We start from the raw sequence: 25,551 nt of genomic DNA, 5'->3' as shown, positions 1-25,551 counted from the left end.
TAGCAGAGGTATGCTAGAGGGGTGCCACTGAGGACTTGGGGTTGTGTCCTAAAGGTATACACAGATCTCAGGCAAGAAGAAGATTGGCTTCTAAGCCTTTTCAAAATATTTTCTTTTTTTATTTTATAGAAAGCTTTCATTTAATAAATATAAATTTAATAGGTACACCTTTTGGATTATAGCGGTTCTTCCCCCCATACCTACCCTCCCACCCTCAAAATATTTTCTGAATCACGTAAATCTAATAAATACTGTTATCAGACATGCCTGGACTTCGGTGTGACTTGTCAGCTCTGACTGGAAGTACGATAGAAGGAGCTTCATAAAAAGACTATAAAAACATGGAGGGAGGCTTTGGCGTTACCTCTGGGTACAGCCAGCTTGTCAGTTACCTGCAACCAGATGCTGCTGACTACAGCCTGACGATTCAGGAATTCTGTCTCTTCAGTATGGGTGCACAGTTTGTGTATATGTGTGTGTATATTTATCTTTTTTAAATTTTCATATTGCTCTTTGGTTAGCCACAAAGAAGTAATAAGTGCATTGTCCTACTACCATTTACCTGAATGATGTAATGTAAAATAAGTGCATTGTCCTACTACCACTTACCTGAATGGTGTAATGCCTGGACAGGTCAGAATAATTCCCAGTGGGAAAATCTAAACAGCAGCTCATCATTTCACTTTTCCCATTCATTGTCAGCTGCAGTGTAGGCTGATTGCCCGCTTGTGCTTCTGACTTGCTAACAAGTAGAAATATACAGTACTGCACCCTGTGTGTCTTGAAAGGACTATCACTTCTATTGGCTTTACCAAACCATTCTGTTTCATGATGTGAATCCCAGCTGAAACAATATACCTTTTGTGGAGAACCTTCAGCAGAATTAACAGAAGACTAATCACTTGGTCTCCAGTGCTGCTCTCCAGTGTGCTTGAAGATGGAAACAGACTCACATCCATTTCTGTTTAAGGAAGCTCTTTTTTTTTTTTTTTTTTTTTCTTCTCACTAAAGAATAGACTTGAAGGAAAGAAATAACATTTTTATTTTTATAACTCCTCCCCACAAAAGAGGGGGGGGGACCCTTTACTTTGTGGCCATGAGTATCTGGATCACTGCTAGTTACCACACACAGTTAAGCAGGATCAGTGTGTACAGAAAGCCAATTCAGTGTCTGTAGAGTTCTTTTGTGGTTTTCTGTGTGAAGGGTTTTTTTCTCGTTTTGTTTTGAGTGTCATTTGCAATTCATTGTCTGTGTTTTCTGAGGTTGGTGTATTCAGCTGCTCTGACCCTGGGTCCTGCACATTTAGCTCCTTGGATACAATCCTCTGACGTTACTGCTGACGCTGGGAAGACAAAAGCCACTGAATATCTTAAGTAATAAGAAAAAGCCTTTGTTACTGTTGGTTATTATAAAACACCTGACTGGAAAGAAAAGCAGCGAGATAAAAGTACATTTAAAGTTGGCACATACCAGAGCCACATTTCTCTTTGGACCCCGAAATAGCTGCCAAAATATTGAGTGAAGTCTGTATGAAAAATCACGCAAGGAGAAAAGTCGGTAGTGGGAGAGAGCCCACGCAAAGACCCAGGTCTGTCAAGCAAGCCCAGCCCTTGGAATCACACTGCTATGCATCATTTTAATTCCATGCAGTCTGGATAGCTGATAACTCAAAGTCACGCTCTGTCTTACTTTAAATAGGAGCCATTGCTGAAGACTATTTAAATCTCAGAGATTCTCTGCAGATGTGCTAAAGTTCGCCTGTCTGATAATCTGTGTAGAAAGTGAAAGAAAGTAGCCCAGAGTTAATTCATGAAATAATCTAGCCAACCTGGAAAATTTCCTATCTGCCAACACCTGCCCTTTACCTCCTCTAACGCAGGGAAGAAATAAGACATTTTCTGTCACTGTGAAGGAGACCAGGACTGGTGCAAACCACAGAGACAAGAAGTCTTACCTTGCATATTAAAGGAAGCAAATCTCACATAAAACACCAGCAGAGAGTGTTTCTTAAATCTTTGGTGCTTTAAATTATTGATCAAGTTTGTTGCCCCACAGCGACTAAGAAATCCCTCCATTCCATGGCTCTGGCTCTGTGTGTTGTGACATGGTTTGGAGCAAGAAGCCAGGTAGACATCTGGAAATGGCAAGGTATCCAGGTCACTCGGCACTACAAACAGAGGCTGTGTGTTGGAGCTGTCTTGTGTATACTCTCACTGCACCCGATGCCAAGTTCACATGAGTCACGCTTTCATATCCTGCCCATTTTATTAGCTGGCAATCGTCTAGTGAAACACTTTCCCCTTGTAAAGGGATCTCTCAGCCACTATCGGCTCAGTTAATGAATATGCATCACAGACCTCCCCTAGCCTCCTCCCACAGACTCTTCTCACCACCCCTTGCCCCACTTCCCAAATTGCTGGGACTTGCCTTTTTAACTCAGGAGCTAATGCAGCTTCAGTTTTTGTTTTTGCTTTCAATAGATTCTATTTCTAAGGAGATAGTTTCTTTCCTGTGCTCTCCATTTTACAGTAGGGATGGGATGTCCTGCAAGCAGGATGGAGGATTTTGAAATACTGGAAGTATATGATATACAGAGATCTTCATAAAATTTTCTTTCATTCTACAACTTCTCCCCTCTTTCTGTTTGAATTTTTAAATTTATTTATTCTTTATCCATTTAAGGACATAAAATGAACAAAATATGTCTTGGTCAAAATATTCCTGGCAACTCCTTTTTAGAAATCTGTTGGTTACAAAAATTTTTTTTAATCATTGTAGCTGTTTTAGGTATAAGTTTATGGGGCATATTCTAAGGGGAGAATAGAGGCCGTGAATAGTTAACCAAGGTAAAACCAAAGTGTGGTGTGTAGGTTAGAGTTAGCTGGAGGTAGAATGGGTGATACTGTAAGGTGCAAGGGTAAATATTTTTATCATTACTACTAATATTGTTAATCATAATGAATCTCGGCGCTGAGTACTCAAATTCTTCACATATGTGTCCTCTTTTAATCACTATAGTAGTATATACATACATTCATACATGCATACTTTTTTTTTTTTTTAATCTAACAAGGCAGCTGGATCCCAGTTTGATTGTGTAACTTAAAAAAGGTTACATTGTGCCTTCTATGGAAGGTGTTCTATAAAATTGTTCTCAACTGACACAGATTTCTTTGCTCATAGTAGTTTCTGTTGCAGTGGATCGTGGTCAGGTGCCTCCCTGCCGCTTGCATGAAGGGACTGTGTTGTTAGTGGATCCTTTGAGCCTGGCACGGTGCCCAATTAGTAGGTGGTATAAGTACTCAGTAAATGTTTCAAAAATTAGTGAGTAAGTCTCAGGCATATTAGAATTGTTAAGAAATTAGGGACAGATTTTTGAAAAGAATTGTGGAACAAGAATAAGTTGGAGGACTTCCACAAACTGATGTTGACTTCCTGTTAAGCTGCAGTAATGCAGTGTGGTGTTGACAGAATCAAGAATCCACAAACAAACCCATACATTTATGGGGAATTGATTTTCAATGAATATGTCAAAGCAGTTCCAAGGGAAAAAGAAGATTTTCAACAAAATCAAATGTTTATACCTATGTGGAAAAAATGAACATCAATTTCTACCTCATACCATACAACAATTAATACAAAATGGATCATAGCCCTAAGTGAAGGAGCTAAAACATAAAACATGAGAAAGGAAACAGGTGAAAATATTCATGACTTAAGCTACAATTTCTGAGATAGCATACAAAAAACACAACTGTTAAAAAGAAAACTTAATAAATTGGTCTTTCTCAAAAGTAAACCTTTGTCCTTTGAAAGGTACCATTAAGAGTATGAAAAAACATGCCATAGAATGGGAGAAAGTATTTGTGGTTATATCTGATAAAGGATTTGTATATAGTTTGTATTAATGAGACAAACATCACAGAATTATACATGTGACCAATAAGCATGAGAAATTATGTCCAACATTATAAGTTGTCAGGTCCATACAAGTTGAAGCCACTGTGATATATTACTCTGTGCTTATTTGATGAAAACTAAAAAGACTGACAGTAAATACAGAATGTCAGGGCAAGCAGAAGGCTGCTGTGCTCCAGTAGGAATGTGAAGTGGTACAGTCACTCTGGAAAATTGTTTGGTAGTGGGCTGGCGCTGCGGCTCACTAGGCTAATCCTCCGCCTGTGGCGCCGGCACCCCAGGTTCTAGTCCTGGTTGGGGCACCAGATTCTGTCCTGGTTGCTCCTCTTCCAGTCCAGCTCTCTGCTGTGGCCAAGGAGTGCAGTGGAGGATGGCCCAGGTCCTTGGGCCCTGCACCTGCATGGGAGACCAGGAGAAAGCACCTGGCTCCTGGCTTCGGATCAGCGCAATGCGCTGGCCGTAGCAGCCACTTGGTGGGGGTGAACCAACGGAAAAAGGAAGACCTTTCTCTCTCTCTCTCTCTCTCTCTCTCTCTCTCTTTCTTTCTCTCTCTCACTGTCTAATTCTGCCTTTCAAAAAAAAAAATTGTTTGGTAGTATCTTAAAGTTAACCTACCCTTACCAAACACCCTAGAAATCCCACTCCTTAACTACTTACCCAAAGAATTGAGAACATACAAAGACTTGTACGTGAATGTTTATAGCAGCTTTATTCTCAGTAACCAAAACCCAGAACAACACAGATGTCCATCAGTAGGCGAATAAAATGTATATTCATACATTGAAGTACTATGTGGAATTACAAAGAAATGAACTACAGTTCACAGTCACATGGATGAATCTCAGAATCAGTAAGCCAAGTGAAATATACCTGCAAAAGAATAGACATACTGTAGGGGACACCAGAAAGTTTGTTGAAATGGAACGAAAAGATTAATCATGCATATGAGAGGGTTTTCAGCAAGTTTCCGGAGAATGTGTATTCTGAGAACACTACATGGATTTTAGACTTTTTTGCACCAAAATAATCTTCTCATTCCATTTTCCATGAACTTTTTGAAGTGCTCTCATATGCCACTTATATAAAATTTTAGAAAATGCAAGCAAATCTGTAAAGATAAAAACAGTTCCAATGTTTTCTGGGGCCAGGGACAAAAAATTGGGCAAAGGAAGACAAAAAAACCCAGCTCAATGCATAAAGCTTCTTTTTTTATAGATGTTTTCTAAACTATTCACATCCTTACTAACCTTTCTCATACCACTTTAGAGAAAAAGCATTTTTTAAACTTATACGTGTATACCTTGCTATACCAATTTGTGACTTAAGAATTTTATTATTGTCAAAAAAATATGTAGGAAAGATTATGTCCTGTATAGTACAAAATCGTTGGTGACTATGGTTATAGCAAAATGGGGCAATAGATGTAGAAGGCAGTTTATACTTGTGGACATTGTCCTTGTGTTGGTTGTTATATGTACAAGTGGAAGGCCCTCTTGAAAGGAAACGGGAAACAGTCATAGGAGTGCCCTAATCTGAGCACAAGCAAGCCTTATGATTTAATTTCTCTGATATTTTCTCGAAAAGAAAGGTTGCTTTTTTGGCAGAATAGCTAGTAAGGCATCATAATTTTCATAAAATGATGAAAGTCTGAAGGTGTGAAGCTTTACGAGAGAGAAGTCATATTTTACCTCACTAATCCATAGTCAGTAGTGCTAACAATATAAGTCCTTTAATTCTCCCACAAGTTCTTTAAAAAGTGCTAACGAGAACTTTCTGATGAGATCATAAGCACCAAACGTGGGCTGAGCCATTTTGCTCTTCATCCATTCAGTGGTGAGTTGTGATGCTCAAGAATTATGTCCGGGGCCTGATAGCACAATTTATAGCAGGATCCAGGCTCTTTCTCCATTGTTTCGAGGTACAGCTCTTTATGCCTCCCTGCTGCATAAGAATGCTGGGCTCAGGTTTCAGAAGACATGTTTGGCAGCCTGGTGGGACATTGCCTGGACCCTTGTCTCAAGCTGGGTAAAGTACACAATTGGAGTTGAAATCTCAACATAAATTCTGAATTATTTCATGCAAAAGAACAAACTTATTGTCAGTGAACTTTACCATGATCTCAGCAGCAGTAATCTTATTTCTCACACAGTAAGTGATCTATTGCCAAGTGTCTTGCCCAGTTTATTAGTTGGCACAAAAATAGCATAAATTAATTGGCAATTTATAGTGCAAAGTCAACAAATAGTTCATGAGATTCAATCTGACTGGTGTTTTTCAGCCGAATCTTGGTATGTTTTCTAGAGATTTAAGCACAAACACATACTGTCAGAAAAAGTGTAATGAGATTCTTTGATTTAATTCACTTAATATTCATTGAGTGCCTCTTTTGAGCCCAGCTCTGTACTTGGTGCATTTCTTTGATATAGTCTACAGATTTTATTATTTCTTTCAATAGAGATTGTTAAGGAATACCATTTTATTGCTGCTAGAATAGTTGTTTTCATCTTGGATTGAAATCACCATTTAATATGAGTATGGAGAAAAAGTGAAAGGGAGTAAATAGTGAGTTTTAGTATCTGTTTAGCCTAGGGCATACCTCCATAACTGGCACATGAGTACCTGGGATTGTGTGAGTGTTATGTATGTGTCACTATGGAAGCATGGCCAGAGCAAGAGAGACTTAAAGCTACTTTCTTTACTCCTTATTCACCTTCTTTTCAGCCTAGAAGTTAAAGAGACTTGGTACTTCAAACCCCAGCTCAAAAGTAGGCAAGATTGAGTTTCCCAGTTGTAAGGACTCTGTGTAGGATCAAGTGTATATCCACAAGGCCAAAAGACTGAAAGACTTTTCTGTGGGCAGGTCCATGAGCCTCAGTGTGTTTCTAAGAGAAACATGGGTTGGCATTCTGATTTAATTTTCAGTTGACAGTCACCTAGTAACACCCTTGCAAGGACCAGTCAGATTAACAGGCTGATTGTTAAGGCAGGAAGAGCCCATCCTGATTGGATCACACCCTAGATTCCTTAGGGAAGGGGAACTTGGCTTTTCCTTCATTTTATCTCCAGTGTTGGCGCAGAAGAGATGTTTATTAATTGCTTAATAAATGAATATTTATAAGTATTTGTATAATTTATCAGTATTAATAAGTATTTATTAAGTTATAAATAACTGAAACAATAATCTACTCTTCCATGCTCTCACTTGGATTCTCCTTTCTTCATTCCATTCCTTCTCTCCTGCTTTCTTTTTCACTTTGAATTTTGAAATTTCTTTTTAATGAAATGCATCTGTTTGTCACACTATAAACTCCTTGCCTGTGAACACTGGATCTGATTCTCCCATTACCTTTCCTCAACAACTGGAGATGTGCCTGGAACATTAATAGAATCAAATGCAGAGTTGTTGAATTGCTTATGAACTTTTTTTTTTTTTTATGTTCATTTATTTATCTGAGAGTCAAGTTACACACATAGAGAGGTCTTCCATCCATTGGTTCACTCCAAATGGCCACAACAGCTGGAGCTGGGCCAATCTGAAGCCAGGAGCTTCTTCTGGGTCTCCCACATGGGTGCAGGGGCCCAAGGACTTCAGTCGTCTTCCACTGCTTTCCCAGGCCATTAGCAGAGAGCTGGATTGGGAGTGGAGCAGCCAGAACAAACTGGTACCCATATGGAATGCCGACGCCACAGGCAGAGGCTTAGCTTACTATGCCATAGCGCTGGCCTCCAAATTGCTTGTGTACTTAACTAGTGATAAACTGAAGTTTATCAAACAGGATCAATTATATAAATTCAGAAGTAGAAGTTATTTAATTAGTAATATATCTTTTTTTTTTTTTAGCATATTGTTTTTGTTTTTTGTTTTTTTTTTGTCAGGCAGAGTGGACAGTGAGAGAGAGACAGAGAGAAAGGTCTTCCTTTTTGCCGTTGGGTCACCCTCCAATGGCCGCTGAGGCTGGCGCATCGCGCTGATCCAAAGCCAGGAGCCAGGTGCTTCTCCTGGTCTCCCATGGGGTGCAGGGCCCAAGCACTTGGGCCATCCTCCACTGCACTCCCTGGCCACAGCAGAGAGCTGGCCTGGAAGAGGGGCAACCGGGACAGGATCGGTGCCCTGACCGGGACTAGAACCCGGTGTGCCAGCGCCGCAAGGCGGAGGATTAGCCTAGTGAGCCGCGGCGCCGGCTAATTAGTAATATATCTTGAATATAATTTTTCTTATAGGATTTTAAACATCAGTGAGAAAATTGCTTTTAAAAATTGGTAGCTACTGTGAGAGTATTGCTTTTGAAATGTTTGTCCTGTCCAGCACTGTGGCTTAGTGGGTAATGCTGCCTCCTGCAGTACTGGCATCCCATATAGGTGCAGGTTTGAGTCCCGACTGCTCCACTTCTGATCCAGCTCTCTGCTATGGCCTGGAAATGCAGTAGAAGTTGACCCAAGTTCCTTGGCTCCTGCCCCAATGTGGAAGACCCAGAAGAAGCTCCTGGCTCCTAGCCTTGGATTGGCCCACCTCCTGCTGTTGTGGCCATTTGGGAGTGAACCAGCAGGTGGAAGATCTCTCTCTCTCTCTCTGCCTCTTCCTCTCTGTATCTCTGCCTTTCAAATAAATAAATAAATCTTTAAAAAAAGAAAAAAGAAAAAAAAGAGGGCCGGCACCAAGGCTGACTTGGTTAATCCTCGGCCTGCCGGCGCCAGGTTTTAGTCCCAGTTGCTCCTCTTCCAGTGCAAGCTCTCTGCTGTGGCCCGGGAGGGCAGTGGAGGATGGCCCAAGTGCTTGGGCCCCTGCACCCGCATGGGAAACCAGGAAGAAGCACCTAGCTCCTGGCTTCGGATCAGCGCAGCACCGGCCATAGTGGCCATTTGGGAAGTGAACCAACGGAAGGAAGACCTTTCTCTCTGTCTCTCTCTCTCTCACTGTCTGTAACTCTACCTGTCAGATAAATAAAAAAAAAAAAAAATTTTTTTAAAAAGAAATGTTTGCCCTAGGGATTTTATTCCTTTTTATTAGCAAAGTTAGTGTGTTTATATCTGTTTATTACTGCCTACTTGTTTCACATAATGGAATCTTGCATTTTGTTTTTTCCAACGTCAATAAGGTACCATTGGATATAACCAGCGGAACAGAATTGATACTCTGATGTATCTGTTAGCATATCCACAAAAGCCCATGGTTAAGACAAAAACCATTGAGCTGATAGAATTCGAGAAGTTGCCAGCTGGACAGAATGCAACAGTTGCTGTGATGAGTTATAGTGGCTATGATATTGAAGACGCTCTTGTTCTAAACAAGGCCTCCCTGGACAGAGGTGGGTGAATTTTCAAAGCTATAACACCACAGGTGCCTTTTACAAAATTAAATAAAGGGATAATTAATGTAAAAACACCTGGTGCAGTTGATTTCTGTTTTGTAATATACCAATGGAGGGGCAGTTGGGTTTTGTTATTGGCATTTTTATTTCTAATATTATATGGAGATAACTTTGTAAATTCACTCCTATAGGATCTTTTTGTTGGTGTTATTTTACTAGTTACTTGAGACGATTTCTCAAAGAGAAAATAATACAAAAATTTGCTTATTTTCGACCAGGAATTGCAGTAATTGAAGTAAATTTTTAAAAGTCTAGTCATCAACAAACAAGCAATATTGGGAAATAAATGGCAATTTTAAATTTCATATCATAACTCTGTAATCTATATCTTTTTTAAATTTGCCAATGACAGAAGTTAAAAATACACATATGCAAATCCTGGCTTGTAGTTTTACGTTATTTCTCAGTATTTTGACAGTTTCCTAGGGCAAGTCTCCCTTGTTGGGTTGTGCGGGCTGTCACCTGACTGAAGTCTGACTTCTCTATTCACCATTGCTGCTGCTCTCTGGCTCTCTGGCATCCCCAGTCTGCCTCCCCTTCCCTCTGCAGTTGCTAGGCAGCCATAATAGTACTCCTAGACATGTGTCTTTGGCGTTAATGTTGGCTGCACTTAATTTATGCCTCTTTTTTTCCTCCAAATGACAACAGCCATGCTTTAAAACTAGATGTTTTCCTTTCTGATTAACTGGTAACGTGTATGTGGAAAGCTGCAGACTTTGTGATGTCTGTCAGCAACTCCGCATCACAATGTAATGATCTGAGTTTACTGTCCCCTTGCCTTGAAGCTCGCACCTGTGACTAAAATGTCCATTTTCACTTAGAGCACTTCTTGATTGCATGCAGTTCAGACTCACACAGCACCCCAGCCTGATGCAGTAATGGCTGTTGTAGGAAACTGCAAGATCATGTAGTGTTTCCAAACCAGCCATCTCTCTGAGCTCAGTGTGTTCCAGTCATACACGATTTACTAGGATCCATGATGAGTAAAACCTTCCTCGAAGACACACAAGAGTTTTCATCTACCATTAATGGCAGACATTTATTTAGTTACACAATCACTTTCATATTTCATAAAAATCACATTAGCACACTGAGATTCTATTTAGAAATTACTTTTACCTGACTAATTTTCTAAGGTCACATTCATAGATTTCTTAAAAGAGTTCCTGCTTTTGGTAGAAAGTTATAAGTGAAGGATTTTATAGCTATGCATTTGTTGCATTCGTGATAGCTAGCATTCTTTTTCTTAAATTTTTATATATTTATTTTTATTTTATTTGAAAGGAAAAGAAACAGCCAGAAAGAAATCTTCTGAAATACCCACAACAGCCAGGGCTAGACCTTGCCAAATCCAAGAGCCCACAACTCTATCCAGGTCTGCCTGTGGGTGGCAGGGACCAAAGCATTTGAGTCATTATCTTTTGCCTTCCAGGGTGCACATAAACAAGAAGCTAGGTTGGAAGTGAGAGAGCCACGACCCGAACCAGGCAGTCTAGTATTTGGTAGGGGAATCCCAAGTAGCAACTTAACCACTTGCCAAATGCCTACCCCAATAGCTGACATTTAATCCTGAGATACTAGTCTTGAGACATTTTTGTACTTTAAGTAAATTCTCATATGGCTCCATATATCCTCAGGAGAATAGAGAGAGAAAATCCAGTTTCTTTTTACAAAAGGTTTATTTATTTATTTGAAAGGTAGAGTCACAGAGAGACAGAGATATCGTCCATCCTCTAGTTCATTCTCTAAACAGCTGCAATGGCTGCAGCTGGGCCAGTTCGAAGCCAGGAGCTTCCTCTGACTCCCCCATGTGGGTGGAGGGGTCCAAGAACTTGGGCCATCTTCCCCACTGCTTTCCCAGTGCATTAGCAAGGAGCTGGATCAGAAAGTGGAGCAGCCAGGACTCAAATGGCACCTGTATGGGATGCCGGCACTTCAGGCGGCAGCTTTACCCACTACGCAAAGAGCTGCCCCTAGAGGATCCAGTTTAAAATAACTTGTTGGCCAAAGGAGAAAAAAGAAAGAAATGCTTTCACACAATCTTGGGAAATGATATTTAATGTTGAAGGAATGATAGCTTTCTTGATAACTTTACAACTGATAGATATTTTTGAGGGATTCAGTAGTTGAGTGTTTTGCTCTATCCAGAGTTTTTTCTTCTGTCCATTTTGCTTATTTCGTGTTTAGATTGTTAATTGATCTCTCAGGTTTTTTTTATCCATTAGATAAATGTCATTTAAAATTGTAATTAAACTCTGATTTTTATACCAGAGGCATCTGTCCTATTAACAACATCTGATGGCTGCTTCATTTTACTCTCTCCTCTGTAGAAAAATTGTTTTTCGTTTGCATGCTTGTCAAAATTAACAAATAAAATGTCAAAATTAACAAATAAAAAAGAAACTTTCTGAGACAGGTAAGTTTGGCACAGCAGTTAAACCACCCAGTTGGGCCACCTGCATTCCATGTCCTAGTGCTTGGGCTTTCTGAGTCCGGGCTCGGCTTCATCCAGCTTCCTACCTAATGCTTATCCTGGGAGGCCACATGTGATGACTCAAGTCCTTAGATCCCTGCCATCTGTGTGGGAGACCTGGGTGGAGTTCTGGGCTCCTGGCTTTGGCCTGCCCCAGTCCTGGCTGTTGTGGGGATTTGGGGAGTGAACCAGCAGTTTGAAGATCTTTCTTGTTGTCTTGCTTCTCTTTCTTTCTCTCATCTTTGTGTGTGTCTGCCTTTCAAATAAAAACAAATAAAGAGATAATATTTGGGAAAAAACTTTTTCCAGGAAAGGTTAATGGAAGTCTTGCGCTAGAAGGATGTATACCCAGAGTCCTGGCTCGGGAGTTGGTGGACCTGGCCTGTTCTCAGCTCTGCTGCCAGCTATCTGACTTTGGTCATTTAATTTCTTTGGACCTTACTTATTGTGCCTGTAAAGCAGAGGGATTAAGCCAGGTGATTTCTAATTCTAATACTCTGTGGCTCTGTACTGTGAAAGAGTCATACTATTACTCTTAGATTTCTCTCGCTTCTCCAAGATGCATGCCAACAAATTGTTGTGGAGATTCTGGTGTTTATACAGACAATAGGTAGGGCAGTGGTCCTGAGCCATTTCTTCAAGTTGTTACTTGGTTTGTGGCAGACCTAGGTTATCCACATGTAGAGTAGTTTGGGATTTTTTGGGAGAGTAAGGTAGTATGGATTGTTGGATAGCACAATTAAACATTTTGGTTTTATTTTAGGCTTTGGGCGTTGCCTAGTATATAAAAATGCAAAATGTACATTGAAACGCTATACCAATCAGACTTTCGATAAAGTGATGGGGCCCATGTTGGATGCTGCTACAAGGAAACCTATCTGGCGACATGAAATTTTAGATGCAGATGGTATTTGTTCTCCAGGTAAAAGCCTTTAAAATTTTTTTAATGTATACTTTTAAAAATTATGAAAGTTATTCCTTAATATTTCTGAATATTTGGTGGACAGAGCAGAAAAAAAGCCTATAATACCACTATCTAGACTCAACCAATATCATCATTTTTTATTAATTTCCTTCTAATCGATTTTTCTATGCATTATGTTTTTACATAGCAGTTACCTGTTCTAATTATAATTTTCTAGTTACAGTTTTGAATCCTGGAAAAGCCACTGGAAGGGAATTTTTTAGACTAGAATCTTGTCCTTGCATCCACACTAGTATGTCTTTATTTCTACATTTTGTTTACAAATTGACTATAGAATTTTCTTCCCCTAAAAGGCGTTCCTCTGTTGCAATTGCAGTCTTGTAATGAGTTGTTCATGCAACCCACAGTCGCTGCTGCCCTTAGGAGTCTTACAGGCTGGAGTGGGACGCTGACATTGATCAAAGGATCACACACAGACATAGGTCAAATTATAACCATGTTGAGGAATCAGAGCAGGAGGATTTGATAGCTAGGTAGCAAGAGGACTCGACCTAATTAGGAAGGTCAGCAGAGCCTCCCCCAAGGAATTAAGCTGAAATCAGAAGGATGGGTAGAGTTAGCTAATAAAGGGGGGAGGAGAGAGGGAGGGAAGGGGAATGGGGAATGTGTTGTCAGCAGTGAGAAAAACTTGCACAAGTGTTGTCAGACTTGACAGCTGATGGATCTGAAAGGCCAGTGTGGCTAGAATGGTATCCACAAACTGTGTTGAATCTGTTAAAAACTAATTAAAAAATTTCAAAAAAATAATAAATCAAATGCAAGATTTTTTTCTAACAAAAAAAAAAAAAAGGAAGAAAGGATAGTAGAGTGAGGTGAACAGGAGTTTAGAGAGATGGGGGCAGGGAGGGTGGGACAGGGGTCATACTAGGCAAGGCCCAGCAGCCATGGCACTGTTTTCATGATGATCTCAAAAGCAAGGAAAGAATCAGACAACTTCAAAAGCTGCTCAGTCTGAGTATAGTGTGGAGAAGGGATTAGAAAGGGACAGAACAGAGGGGAGACCTACTGAGTATCCTCTCAGTAGGCCAGGCACCAGGAGCTGCAGTGAAAGTGGGAGAGAAAAGCTGCCCTGGAAAGCTGGTCAGGAAAATCCAGATGAGCTTGTCATGGTTGGCACCCAGGTGGTGAGTACTGACTGAGTGGGCTTCCACAGGGCACACAGTGCATGGCGACCCCTCTCCTCTGCCTTTGTTTCTTGGAGAATTTCTCTCACTTGTAACACCTGTCAGTGTGGCTTAGAAAATAAATGCTGTGACAGAACTGTGAGAAACTGATCTTTGAGCTTACCAAGAAGAGACAGAAAGCACAAGTAGGACTAGCAGGAAAAGCAAACAAATACTTTTACTTCCAAGTGAGGTTGACAGTGACTTGTTTCTGGTTGATATAACTATAAATAAATAAGTGGTCTGAACTTGTTCTAACACCCTGAGAGGTATAAAAAAATTGCTGTTTACTAAGATGTGTCCATTGTTTGTTTTTTTTTTTAACTTTTATTTAATGAATATAAATTTCCAGTGTACAGCTTATGGATTACAATGGCTTCCCCCTCTCATTACTTCCCTCCCACCCGCAACCCTCCCCTCTCCCACTCCCTCTCCCCTTCCGTTTGCATCAAGATTCATTTTCAATTCTCTTTATATACAGAAGATCAATTTAGTATAAAGATTTCAACAGTTTGCACCCACATAGAAACACAAAGTGAAACATACTGTTTGAGTACTAGTTATAGCATTAAATCAAAATGTACAGCACATTAAGGACAGAGATCCCACATGAGGAGCAAGTGCACAGTGGCTCCTGTTGTTGACCCAACAAATTGACACTCTAGTTTATGGCGCCAGTAACCACCCTAGGCTGTCGTCATGAGTTGCCAAGGCTATGGAAGCCTTCCAAGTTTGCCGACTCTGATCATATTTAGACAAGGTCATAAAAGACAGAGTGAGGATAGTAACCAATGATCCTAAGAGTGGCATTTACCAGGTTTGAACAATTATACAGCATTAAGTGGGGAAGAGGACCATCAGTACACACTGGTTGAGAGTAGAGCCATTGGTGGTAGAGTAGAGGTTATGATTACAAAGGAATGAGGCCCAAGTACACTAGACAGGGTCTAGAACAAAGGAGTCATTATTAGAGGAGCTAAGAAAGGTGTTGTCTAAGCTACAATTAAGTTTTCTGATTGAGAGGCCAATAGAACCTGATAGAAGGGGCTTGATAATAATCTGGTGGGCTTTAGGCCTTGTAAGTTAAGAGGCCCAGACCTATCTATCTCTTCACATGGGGTATATCCTAAGGGAGGTGTGAACCTCCTAGGGGAAGGCACTCTGTTGACTTTCATTAGATGTGTCCATTGTTAATGTGGTCCCCTAAGTCACCTCTTAATTTTATTTTTAATGGCTTTCAATTTTAACTGGTTGGATTCTAGTTCCCACTGTATAGAACTATATATTTTACTTCAGTGTCTAGAATTCCTGGACCAAGTCTAACTACATAGTTGTATGCCCCGATAATGTTTGCTTGCAGTTCTGAGGATATGTGCAACACTTTTCTCTTTTTCTTAGGTGAGAAAGTAGAAAACAAACAAGTGCTTGTGAATAAGTCTATGCCCACAGTGACTCAGATTCCTTTGGAAGGAAGTAACGTGCCACAGCAGCCACAGTACAAAGATGTGCCCATCACGTATGTATCGCCAGTGCCTTGGGAATAAATAGGAAGGTTAGACAAAGAGGAAGCCTGGGGAACTTGGAATTCAGGTCTTGGGCAGGATAACTGGAAATAACAACTTAGGGTGCTAGAACTTGTGCTGAGAGCAGCATGGACTAGAAGATAAAACTGGATTGAGAAATCACAGAGCCTTTCAGTCTAGGTTTGAGGTGCGAACCAAATTGGAGTTTCAGGTTGAAGAAACAGCAAGGTGAGGGGTACACGGCATGAAGGTGCCTGCATTTGGGAGGCTCCGTGCAGCTCGCTGGGGTAAGCTGTGGAAGAGTTAGGAATTTATTCTGTAGAGAGTGACATGATCAGATTCGTATTCAAACACACACACACACTGGTTGCAGGGTGACATTACTGCTGTGCTGGAATGCAGCCTGGTTCCAGCTCTGCTCACGCCGGGTTAGCTCATGTGGATAGAACACCAAACTCTGTCGACCTCAATTCTGTCACAGGTACAAGGAAAGAGAGTTGCTAATCTCTGGCTTCCCTCTTAGCTCTAAAATATAATAAGTTATGAAACTTAGTGAGATGAACCAGGATAGTCCCCACTGTAATAGTTAAATAAATTTTAAATTAAATTAAATAAATGGGGCTTGCATTGTGGTGTAATGGGTTAGGCTGCCACTTTCGATGCCAGCATCCCATATGGATTCTGGTTCGAGTCCCAGCTGCTCTACTTCCAATCCAGCTCCCTACTGATATGCCTGGGAAAACAGCAGAAGATGGCTGAAGTGTTTGGGCTCCTGAACCCATGTGGAAGACCTGGATGAGGCTCCTGGCCTGGGTCTGGCCCTTCCCTGGCCATTGTAGCTGTTTGGGGAGTAAACCAGAGGATGAAAGATCTTTCTTTCCATTCTCTCTCTCCTCTCTCTCTCTCTCTCTCTCTAACTCTGCCTTTCAAATAAAATAAATCTTAAAAAAAAAAAAACAAAAAAAAAACCCACACACAAAAACTAAGAGGTATCTGACCTATTCCAGGTAAACTAGGTTAACCAATTATGGGAAGGAGATGAGGGTAACAGGAGAGTGGATTCCTGAGCAATGAGATGCTGTTTTCCCTGACCATTCAACGCACAGTTCTTGAGGCCTATCGTGTGCCAACCTCCAAGCCTACCAGGGACATAGAGCTGAAATAAACCAGTCATGTTGGCAAAGACCTCCACACACCAAAAACAGAGCTAAAATTTTCACAACCATAGTATACTAATGGAGAACTCACACTGTACCATTACTGTTCTGGGCTTTTTGCGTATATTAGCTCATCTGCCACTACCCCATAAGCTGTGTTCTTTTGGTAGCTCATAAAAAGATGTGAACTGAGGCATAAAGAGGTAAAATAACTTAGCAGGGCCTCCAGATTGGTGGAATCAGGATTTGAACCCATGCAGTCTGGTCTTAGAGCCTTCTTCTTGAGTTGTGCTCCATGCACAGTGAGCCACGGGTGCCATGGTCTGTGTCTGGCGTGGTAGCACATAGGAGAGTGGGCTGTTCTGTGTGGAAAAGAACGCAGGCCCTGCACTGAGTTGGACCAAAGGAAAAGGCATTTTTAGAGGAGCAGGTGGCTGTGCACATTGACTTTCAGGATCTCTCTTTTTAAAGCTCTCTCTTCCTGGGTTCTTAATTGTATCCCTGGCTGTCATTTTCTCTTCCACCCTGCCTTATTTTCCACCTATTTCCTATTGACTCCTTCCCCACAGACTCAGAAATGTGCCCAGATATTTCTTAGTTTATTAGGAAAAAAAGCAAAAGAAATTTTCCTGGACTTTGGGTTTCTTTCTAGCAACCACTATGTTCCTCTTCATTCACTGAAGAGCTCTGGACGAACTCTGTCAGCTCTGTCTCTACCGTTGACCTTCCTCTCACTCCTCAACGCTCCAAACCAGCCCACTGCCACAGCTCTGGGAGAGGCCACCACAGACCTCCTGTGTGTTCACTTTATTCACAAAATGGTTTCTGAACACTAATGATATATCCAGAACTACATCCTAGGGGCATAGGCTAGTGCAGTGAGCAAAGCCACTGCAGGTCCTGCCCTGTGGAATGCACACCCATGGAGGGTGTAACGTATCACATATCAGAGTCTGCTACTCCAGTTCCAGTCCAGCTTCCGGCTCATGTGTGCCCTGGAGGCAGCAGATGATGGCCCAGAATACTTGTCACTGATGTGGGAGACTCAAGTGGAATTCCTAGCTCCTGGCTTTTGGTCTGGCCCAGCCCTGGCTGTTGTGGGCATTTGGGGAATGAACCAGTGGATGGAAGATCTCTTTCTGTCCTTCTCTTTCAAATAAATAAATCTTAAAAAAAAAATAATGGAAAAGCTGAGTAGATCAAAAGATTGTTATAAAGTGGTTAAGAACTTGAAGTTGGGTCTGACAAATTCAAGTCAAGTCCTAGTCCGCTCTGTGTCCTTATACCTTTGTACACATTCCTTAGCCTCTTGGTAATGGAAAAATAACCATAGGGGACCGTTGTGAGGGTCAAACTGTATTTTGCTTGCCTTATAATAAATGTACAGGGCTGTAAAAGGGAAATTAAATTTGAATTTAACGTTTTAATTTATTTTCCAGTGCCCAGGATGAAAATGTCAAAATACTCTGCGGGGGTGTGGGGGTTAGTAAATAGAATGTCATGTTGGTGACAGGTTCACAAACGGCACTCTGAAAACCGTTTTGGTGATTTTCTCTTAATATTAGCTACAAGGGAGCCACAGATTCATATATTGAGAAAGTGATGATATCTTCCAATGCTGAGGATGCTTTTCTGATCAAAATGCTACTGAGGCAGACAAGGCGACCAGAGATCGGAGATAAATTCAGCAGTCGTCACGGGCAGAAAGGTGAGTTGTAACATTTCTCAGTTTCTTTATAAAGCTGACTATACTAAAGGATGTATCAACCATGTATGTAAGAAATAGTTTATAACTTCTCCCTATTCAAAATATAGCATGTTTGAAAATTATTACGTAGTTATAAAAAAATTATTCCTGCTTCATTTCAGATTAACCTGCTTATATTTTAGTGATGATGTGGTAGAATTGCTTCTCTGTAATTTTTTCTTTCGATCTATGTCAGTTGCTGTACCCAGAATTATAATTATGAATACATTCTGGGAACACAGTGAGTCAGTTGCTGAGCTAGTGTTAGAACCGGAGTCCCAGGACAGGTATTAAGCGGTTAAGATAATACTTGGGATTCCTAGGTTCAAATCCCAGGTCTGTTCTCAACTGCATCTTCCTGCTAATGAGCACCCTGGGAGGCAGTGGTGATGACTCAGGTACTTGAGCTCCTGCCACCCACATGGGAGACCTGGATTGAGTTCCAGGCTCCTGGCTTTGGCCTGACCGAATCATCTGGGACATGAACCAGTGGACAGATCTGACTGCCTGTCTCTGTTCCCATGTGTTTGTCTTTCAAATTAGAAAAGAACCTGAACCTCCTGGCCCAGTACAGTGTGTAGGCTGCTCTATAGCGGACAGTCTCCTGCCTCTGAGCCTGCTTGGCGAGCCACTCTCTCCTTTGATAGCTGCTGCTCAGTTTTAATCCGTTTGTCTTGTGTTCTGTTTATCTTCCAGAACCAGAGCACTGATCACTATTGATAATTCATTTTTAGTAGAGTCTCTTTTAGTCAGTACACTTAGTATTTAAGAGTGGAAGGTTCATCTTTGAATTTTGGCTGTGCCTGCCACTTAGCTTTAAGAGCAACAACAGCTAACACTTTTGTAGCACTAACTGTGTGCCTGGCAGAGTTCTCATTACATTATATCTATAACTCATCTGATTCTTACACAGCCCTGTGAGCTGGAATCCACTATTAGCTCCATTTTACAGATTAGGAAATGGAGACACAGAGAGAGATTGACAGCTTGCCCGAGTTCCCACAGTTTGTGGAAGAGCTGATGTTTTGAACCCAAGCAACTTGACTTCAGAGTCCAAGCTCTTGCCCAACTACTAGGCCACCCTGATGGGTAAGCAGTTGGCATTGTGTTCAAGAAGTGGCGGCAATGCCTGTTGACGTTGGCTGATGTTCTTTTGGCGTGTACTTGAGACATGTCACTTCTGCTTTTCAACCTTGACTCTCCTTTCCATATAAATTAGTGTGTTATCTCCTTGTTTTGATGGATTGGTTTGAAGATGGCTGCACATTATATTCTTGCTGACTGTTAACTTTATTTGCTAAGCAAGTAAGTCAGATATTATAGTTTATTTGGACAAAGAAATCCAGCCTGAGTTATCATTCTGCCAATGAAACTCTTTTAGACTAAGATACTATTTCATAAAAAGTGTTTTCAGTTCTTTTGACAGAAGCAGGATTATTTCAGCCTGTCAATATTTTTGAGGAAGAATTTGTTCCATCTATTAATGTGAATTTGACACCTCTAGTTCCCGTATCCCCTGAGATGGTTCTTAATGCTCTTGCAGTGTTTTTAAAAATAGCTGAAGTTCTAATGTTTTCTACTGCTTGCCAGTGACAATCAAATTCTCTGTATCACAACTGCTTCTCCTTTTCGCTTGGTAGTGACAGGTTCTGAGATACACTCCTAAGTCCTTTTGGGGATGCTCATAACCTCATTTACAGTCCCTGTCTTGCTCGACCTGTTACCTGGACAAGGGCTAAGCTTGATACTCTTAAGATGTTGACACTGGAAGCTTTACAAGAATGCATGGCGTGAAAGAATATCCGTCGTCTGAGCCGCTTCACAAGCATTCCATGCCCACATCCTGTGTCTGTATTCCACGAGTATCGTGTAGAGAGCTGGAGACTGAAAGACATTTCTGAGATTATCCACGGTGTCCTACCTCTGCTCCTGAGGGCTGAGCCCATGTGCTTCTATTTTCCAAGGAGCCTGAGAAGCCTTTTTCATAGCACACTTAACAGATACTTAAAAATGAACTAATGAACGATTTGAAAATAGGGGGAGTGACAAGAAACAGATTGTCGAGTCATGAGTGATTGATTTTTTTTAAAAAAATATTTTATTTATCTATTTGAGAGGTAGAGTTATAGACAGAGAAAAAGGTCTTCCATCGCTGATTCACTCTCCAAATGGCCACAACGGCTAGAGCTGGGCCTTTCCAAAGCCAGGAGCCAGGAGCTTCTTGTGGGTCTCCCATGTGGGTGCAGGAACCCAAGCACTTGGACCATCTTCTGTTGCTTTCCCAGGCCGTAGAAGAGAGCTGAATCGGAAGTGGAACAGCCGAGCTACAAACCAGCGCCCATACGTTGAGGGGAAGGCTCAACCCACTATACCACAGTGCCGGCCCCAATAGATTGATTTTGTTTGGTCTATACATTATGTGCAAGTACATGTATATGTAGACAAAGCAGTTATTTTGAAAATCAAAGCATGCCTTATTAGTAAGCTTCTGTAAGTATAAACCTCCAAGTAAAATGCCAGGGAATTTTTGCACCACAGCCTTTTTCTGAATTGTTAAAATGATCAGCGTGATGCTCCTCAAAAGATATGGTTTCTAGCAATAGAATTGAGAGATCTGTTCAGTCTTTGGGGCTTTGTCTTGCGCATCTCTTTGCAAAACTGGAAGAAGCCCTCCTGGGTTTTGCTGACCTTTCACTTGTAGAGAGGAGTTCATCTTGCTAGTTTTCCTTTACCAGATGGCTTTTAATCCAAGGGTAAAAACCTTCTGATTAGCCTAGATCCCTTCAATGGTCCCTTCTCTTATGACTGCATCAGATTTGTTGAAAAGATTGGGAATAAAACAGACAAAGACTAGGTAGGGTAAGCTTTTATAGATCAATGAAAGAAATGACATAGGACTCATTTCTTTATCAAATAATAAATACGCATGATTTTAAAAGGTCAGGTAGCACAAAAAAGGGTTTTCCTATACTGAAAAACATTAGTCTCTGCTGCTTCTCCAATTCTGTTTCCCAGAAGCAATTTCTTCTACTCTTGAACTTCATACATCTAAATATCTCTAAACCTGTATATATTTTCTCTTTCATTTTGGGTTGTAGCTGTTGATTTCCTGTTATGATGGATAGAAAGACCCAGCATTTCCCTCTGTCCCCACTCCTGACCCTCACAGCCTGGGCTCATCACAATTCTGCATTACCTAATTATTTAGAATGCATTGTAGTGAGTCCATTGTGTTGTTCACACGCCAACCAAGTAATGGTGCATTTTCTTTGTCAGTTTATTTTTTTTGAAAGAGTTACAGAGGGAGAGCTCTTCTATCGGTTCACTCCCCAGATGGCTGGGGCAAAGCCAGGAGCTCCATCTGGGTCTCCCACGTGGGTGACAAGGGCCCAGACACTTGTGCCATCTTCACTGGTTTACCCAGGCCATTAGCAGGGAGCTGGATCAGAAGTGGAACAGTTGGGACTTGAACTGGTACCTATATGGGATGCTGGCATTGCAGGCGGTGGCTTTACCTGCTATGCTACAGTTAATTTTCTTTTGTTTTTTGTCTATTTTTCTTTATTCCTATTATTGTTCTTCTGTAATGTCCACATTTTCTCAGTATAATTTTTCATGTGATCAGTAGTCTGCTACAGTCTTTCTTTTTCCCAGAAAAGATCTTTTGTATACAGTTCCTGCTCTTCCTGCTCCAAACTGGTAGCTGTTCCCTGCTTGTGTGGTGGTTTCTACCATAGGTGAGCTGGCAGGTGCGTCCGATAGTCCACCACTGTGCTGGGCAGAGCCTGGGCCAGCCTGGTTGTAAGCAGCCTTTCTTACTGTGTGCTTTGGAACTGTTTTCTAAAAGCTTGGTCAGCACTCTGTATTAGTTTGCCAGGGCTGCCATAACATATACCACAGACAGTGTCACTTACCAGAAATTTATTTTCTCACCATTCTGGAGGCTGGAAGTTCAAGATTAAGGGCTGAGTAGGACTGGCTTCTCCTGAGGCTTCCTTCTTTGCTGGACCGCAAATGGCTGCCTTCTCCCTGTGTACATATATTCCTAGTGTCTGTGCCTCTTTAAGGACACCAGTCATCACATTAGGCTGCACCCTGTGGCCTTATTCAACCTTAATTACTTTCTTTAAGCCCCTCTATCCAAATACAGTCACATTTTGAGGTACTAGGGGTTAGGACACAGCCCAGAGCACACCCTACACCTCTTCCTGGACTCTTTTCTTTTTCTTTTTTCTTTTTAATTTATTTTTTTTTAAGATTTATTTATTTATTTGAAAGTCAGAATTAGACACAGAGAGGAGAGGCAGAGAGAGAGGTCTTCCATCTGATGGTTTACTCCCCAAATGGCTGCAATGGCCGGGGCTGCGCCGACCTGAAGCCAGGAGCCAGGAGCCTCCTCCAGGTCTCCCATGTGAGTGGTACTGCTTGCCCGGGCCATAGCAGAGAGCTGGACAGGAAGTGGACCAGCCAGATCTCGAACCGTTGCCCATATGGGATGCTGGCGCTTCAGGCCAGGGCGTTAACCCACTGCGCTACAGCTCCAGCCCCAACTCTTTTTCTTTCCCTCTGCCCTTCCCCTTCTCTTGGTAGACTATTCTGCTTGTTAAATTGCTGAGAAAGGATCACAAGGAGAAGTAAATTTTTTTTTTTTTTTTTTGAGGTCACAAATCTCTGAACATGTTCTCCCTGTTCTTGGTTTACACTTTGGTTGAAATGTGTATTCCCTAAGGATTTTGATGGCATTACAATAATATCTAGACTCCATGTTACTCCTATAAGTTATAAAGTCATCCTGCTTCTTGATCTTTTGTGTGCTGTTTCTCTCTTTGCCTCCTTCCTGTTCCATTCTTCTCTTAGAGGATTTTGCTACCTTATTTTCTGGAGATTCTGATATTTCATAGACTTTCATTTCATTTTTTGTGCTGAGAAATCAAATACCCTCTCATTCTTGAAGTTTGGGTCCTTTAATTATTGGACACTATTTTGCATTATTTTGTTAATAACTCCCTTGTCATCTTTTTTCTGTGTGCTCTTTCAGGTTCTCTTGCCGGTGAGGTGTTGTGTCTTCTAGATCAATGTTCTTTCTCCCCCATTGTCTATTTCTTGGGCTTTTCTTTGTCCCTCCCTCTCCCCTCCCTTTCTTTTTATTCAAAAGGCAGAGTTACAGAGAGGGGAGGAGGGTGGAGACAGAGACAGAGAGTCTTCCATCTGCTGGTTCACTCCCCAGATGGCTGTGATGATCATAGCTGGGCCACTTCAAAGCCAGGAGCCAGGAGCATCTTCCGGGTCTCCCATGTGGATGCAGGGTCCCAAGGAGTTGGGCCATCTTCTGCTGCTTCCCCAGGCACATTAGCAGGGAGTTGGATTGGAAGTAGAGCGGCGCGACCTGAACCGATATCCATATGGGGTGCCAGCGCCACAAACAGTGGGTTTCTCTGGTACACCACAGCACCGGCCTCAGGTTTTTCTTTCTAGGAGCTATGATCAACTTTATTTTCCAGTTTTTATTTTTTTTACCTGTCCTCTTTTTACCTTTGAATTAAATTTTAAATATAGTTTTTCTCTTCCTTTTTTAATAGCAATGGCTCTATATTTTTACTTTTATTTTAGTGTGTTCTTTTACTTTTTTTTTTTATCATTTTCTTTTCTCCCTAATTCTGTTTTTTTCCCCTGGATAGTTTTTAGTGTCTGGTTTGCTGGTGTTAGAGGCTTTATTTAATGCCTAGCACACCCCTGAACCCTAAAAGCTTTGGAAGCCCTTTGCCCCATAGATAGTAGAGCTTACTGACTTGTGGACATTGTTAGGGCAGTCAAGTAGTGAACCATTTTCTTGCTTGTGCCACATAGTACCATGTTTCTGACACCCACCTGGAGGGCGGAGCTGGAAGTGAGGGGGACAGTGCTGAAGGGACAGCTGCTGTCTGGGAACCAGGCAGGGGTGCAGTGGGCGGGACTTTATCTAATTGCTCTGTGTCAGGCTGGACCCCACCCTAGCCCCTACAATGCTTGCTGTCCTTGGGTCTCACACCACTGTGGCTCACTCACTCCAGTAAGGGCTGGGGAGAATGTTAGTTACCTGATTTCTTGTGTAGACATCTCTCTTACAAATATTTATTAGGTTATCTTCTAAGTGTCTGGTGCTGTTTTAGGTCCTGAGGGTAAACAACATAGATAAAAAGTCCAGCCCTGGTAGGCCTTATGTTCTTATGGACAAAAGAGGTTATGGTAAATGCTAAAATAAGTCCTAAGAAGGAAAAAAAAAAAAAAAAAAAGTTGGCCTCTTTAATCCTCTCCTTGAATGTCATCTGTCTGAAGTCAGAGGCATGACAATGGCACAAGTCTGTGTTTTTGAAGTTATTTTCCATTTATAAATAAAATCACAAGGCCGGCGCCGTGGTTCAACAGGCTAATCCTCCGCCTTGCGGCACTGGCACACTGGGTTCTAGTCCCGGTTGGGGCGCCGGATTCTGTCCTGGTTGCCCCTCTTCCAGGCCAGCTCTCTGCTATGGCCTGGGAGTGCGGTGGAGGATGGCCCAAGTGCTTGGGCCCTGCACCCCATGGGAGACCAGGATAAGCACCTGGCTCCTGCCATCAGATCAGTGCTGTGCGCTGGTCGCAGCATGCCGGCCGCGACGGCCATTGGAGAGTGAACCAACTGCAAAGGAAGACCTTTCTCTCTGTCTCTCTCTCACTGTCCACTCTGCCTGTCAAAAATAAAAAAAAAAATAAAATAAAATCATAAAAGACTGAAAAATACCCATGATGCTGGGCACAAGTGAGACTGTCTTTACAGTCCCTGGGGAATTCTATCAGGTAGTATTTAAGAGCTGGGGCTCTTCAGGGGATTAAAAAGGAAATTCACCCCTTGGCTAACTCCATGGGCAATTCATTGTTCACCTGAGGTCAAGGTGTGGATACAAAAGATTACATAGTTAAATACTAAATTACATGGAAAAAACTACTGATGATAGAGAAGTTTAGAGTTTATTGTAGGTAGGAATGGAATCTTAGTGATTAAAAGGCCTTTAGAAGTCTTATATAAATCCACCCTACCAGTATAAGAATAAGAGCTCCTGTTAGACTATCTTTGGGAGAGGGTTTTCAGTGTTGTGTGTGGCCTGTGAAGGGAGGCCCTCACTATATTCTGAGCAACCTGTCCTGTAGCCTCACCGTTCTAATGGCCATCTCATCTGAAGTGTGCTTTGCTGTAGTCTG

At 41.6% G+C, this 25,551-nt stretch overlaps 1 protein-coding gene across 2 annotated transcripts in view; it reads left to right on the top strand.

The window, feature by feature from the left end:
* Window positions 1–25,551, top strand: part of POLR3B (RNA polymerase III subunit B) — a 116,729-nt gene that overhangs the window by 65,516 nt on the left and 25,662 nt on the right. For both annotated transcript variants that reach the window (XM_062202976.1, XM_062202977.1), the window contains exons 20-23: window positions 9,016–9,225; window positions 12,525–12,683; window positions 15,308–15,425; window positions 18,155–18,297. In XM_062202976.1, the coding sequence (XP_062058960.1) occupies window positions 9,016–9,225; window positions 12,525–12,683; window positions 15,308–15,425; window positions 18,155–18,297 (630 nt within the window). The remainder of the gene's footprint in view (window positions 1–9,015; window positions 9,226–12,524; window positions 12,684–15,307; window positions 15,426–18,154; window positions 18,298–25,551) is intronic.

This window comes from Lepus europaeus, chromosome 10, assembly GCF_033115175.1.
Source record: "Lepus europaeus isolate LE1 chromosome 10, mLepTim1.pri, whole genome shotgun sequence".
NCBI classification, from domain to species: domain Eukaryota; kingdom Metazoa; phylum Chordata; class Mammalia; order Lagomorpha; family Leporidae; genus Lepus; species Lepus europaeus.
The sequence above is the reverse complement of the archived record's forward strand: the minus strand, read 5'-3'. Positions and strand labels throughout refer to the sequence as shown.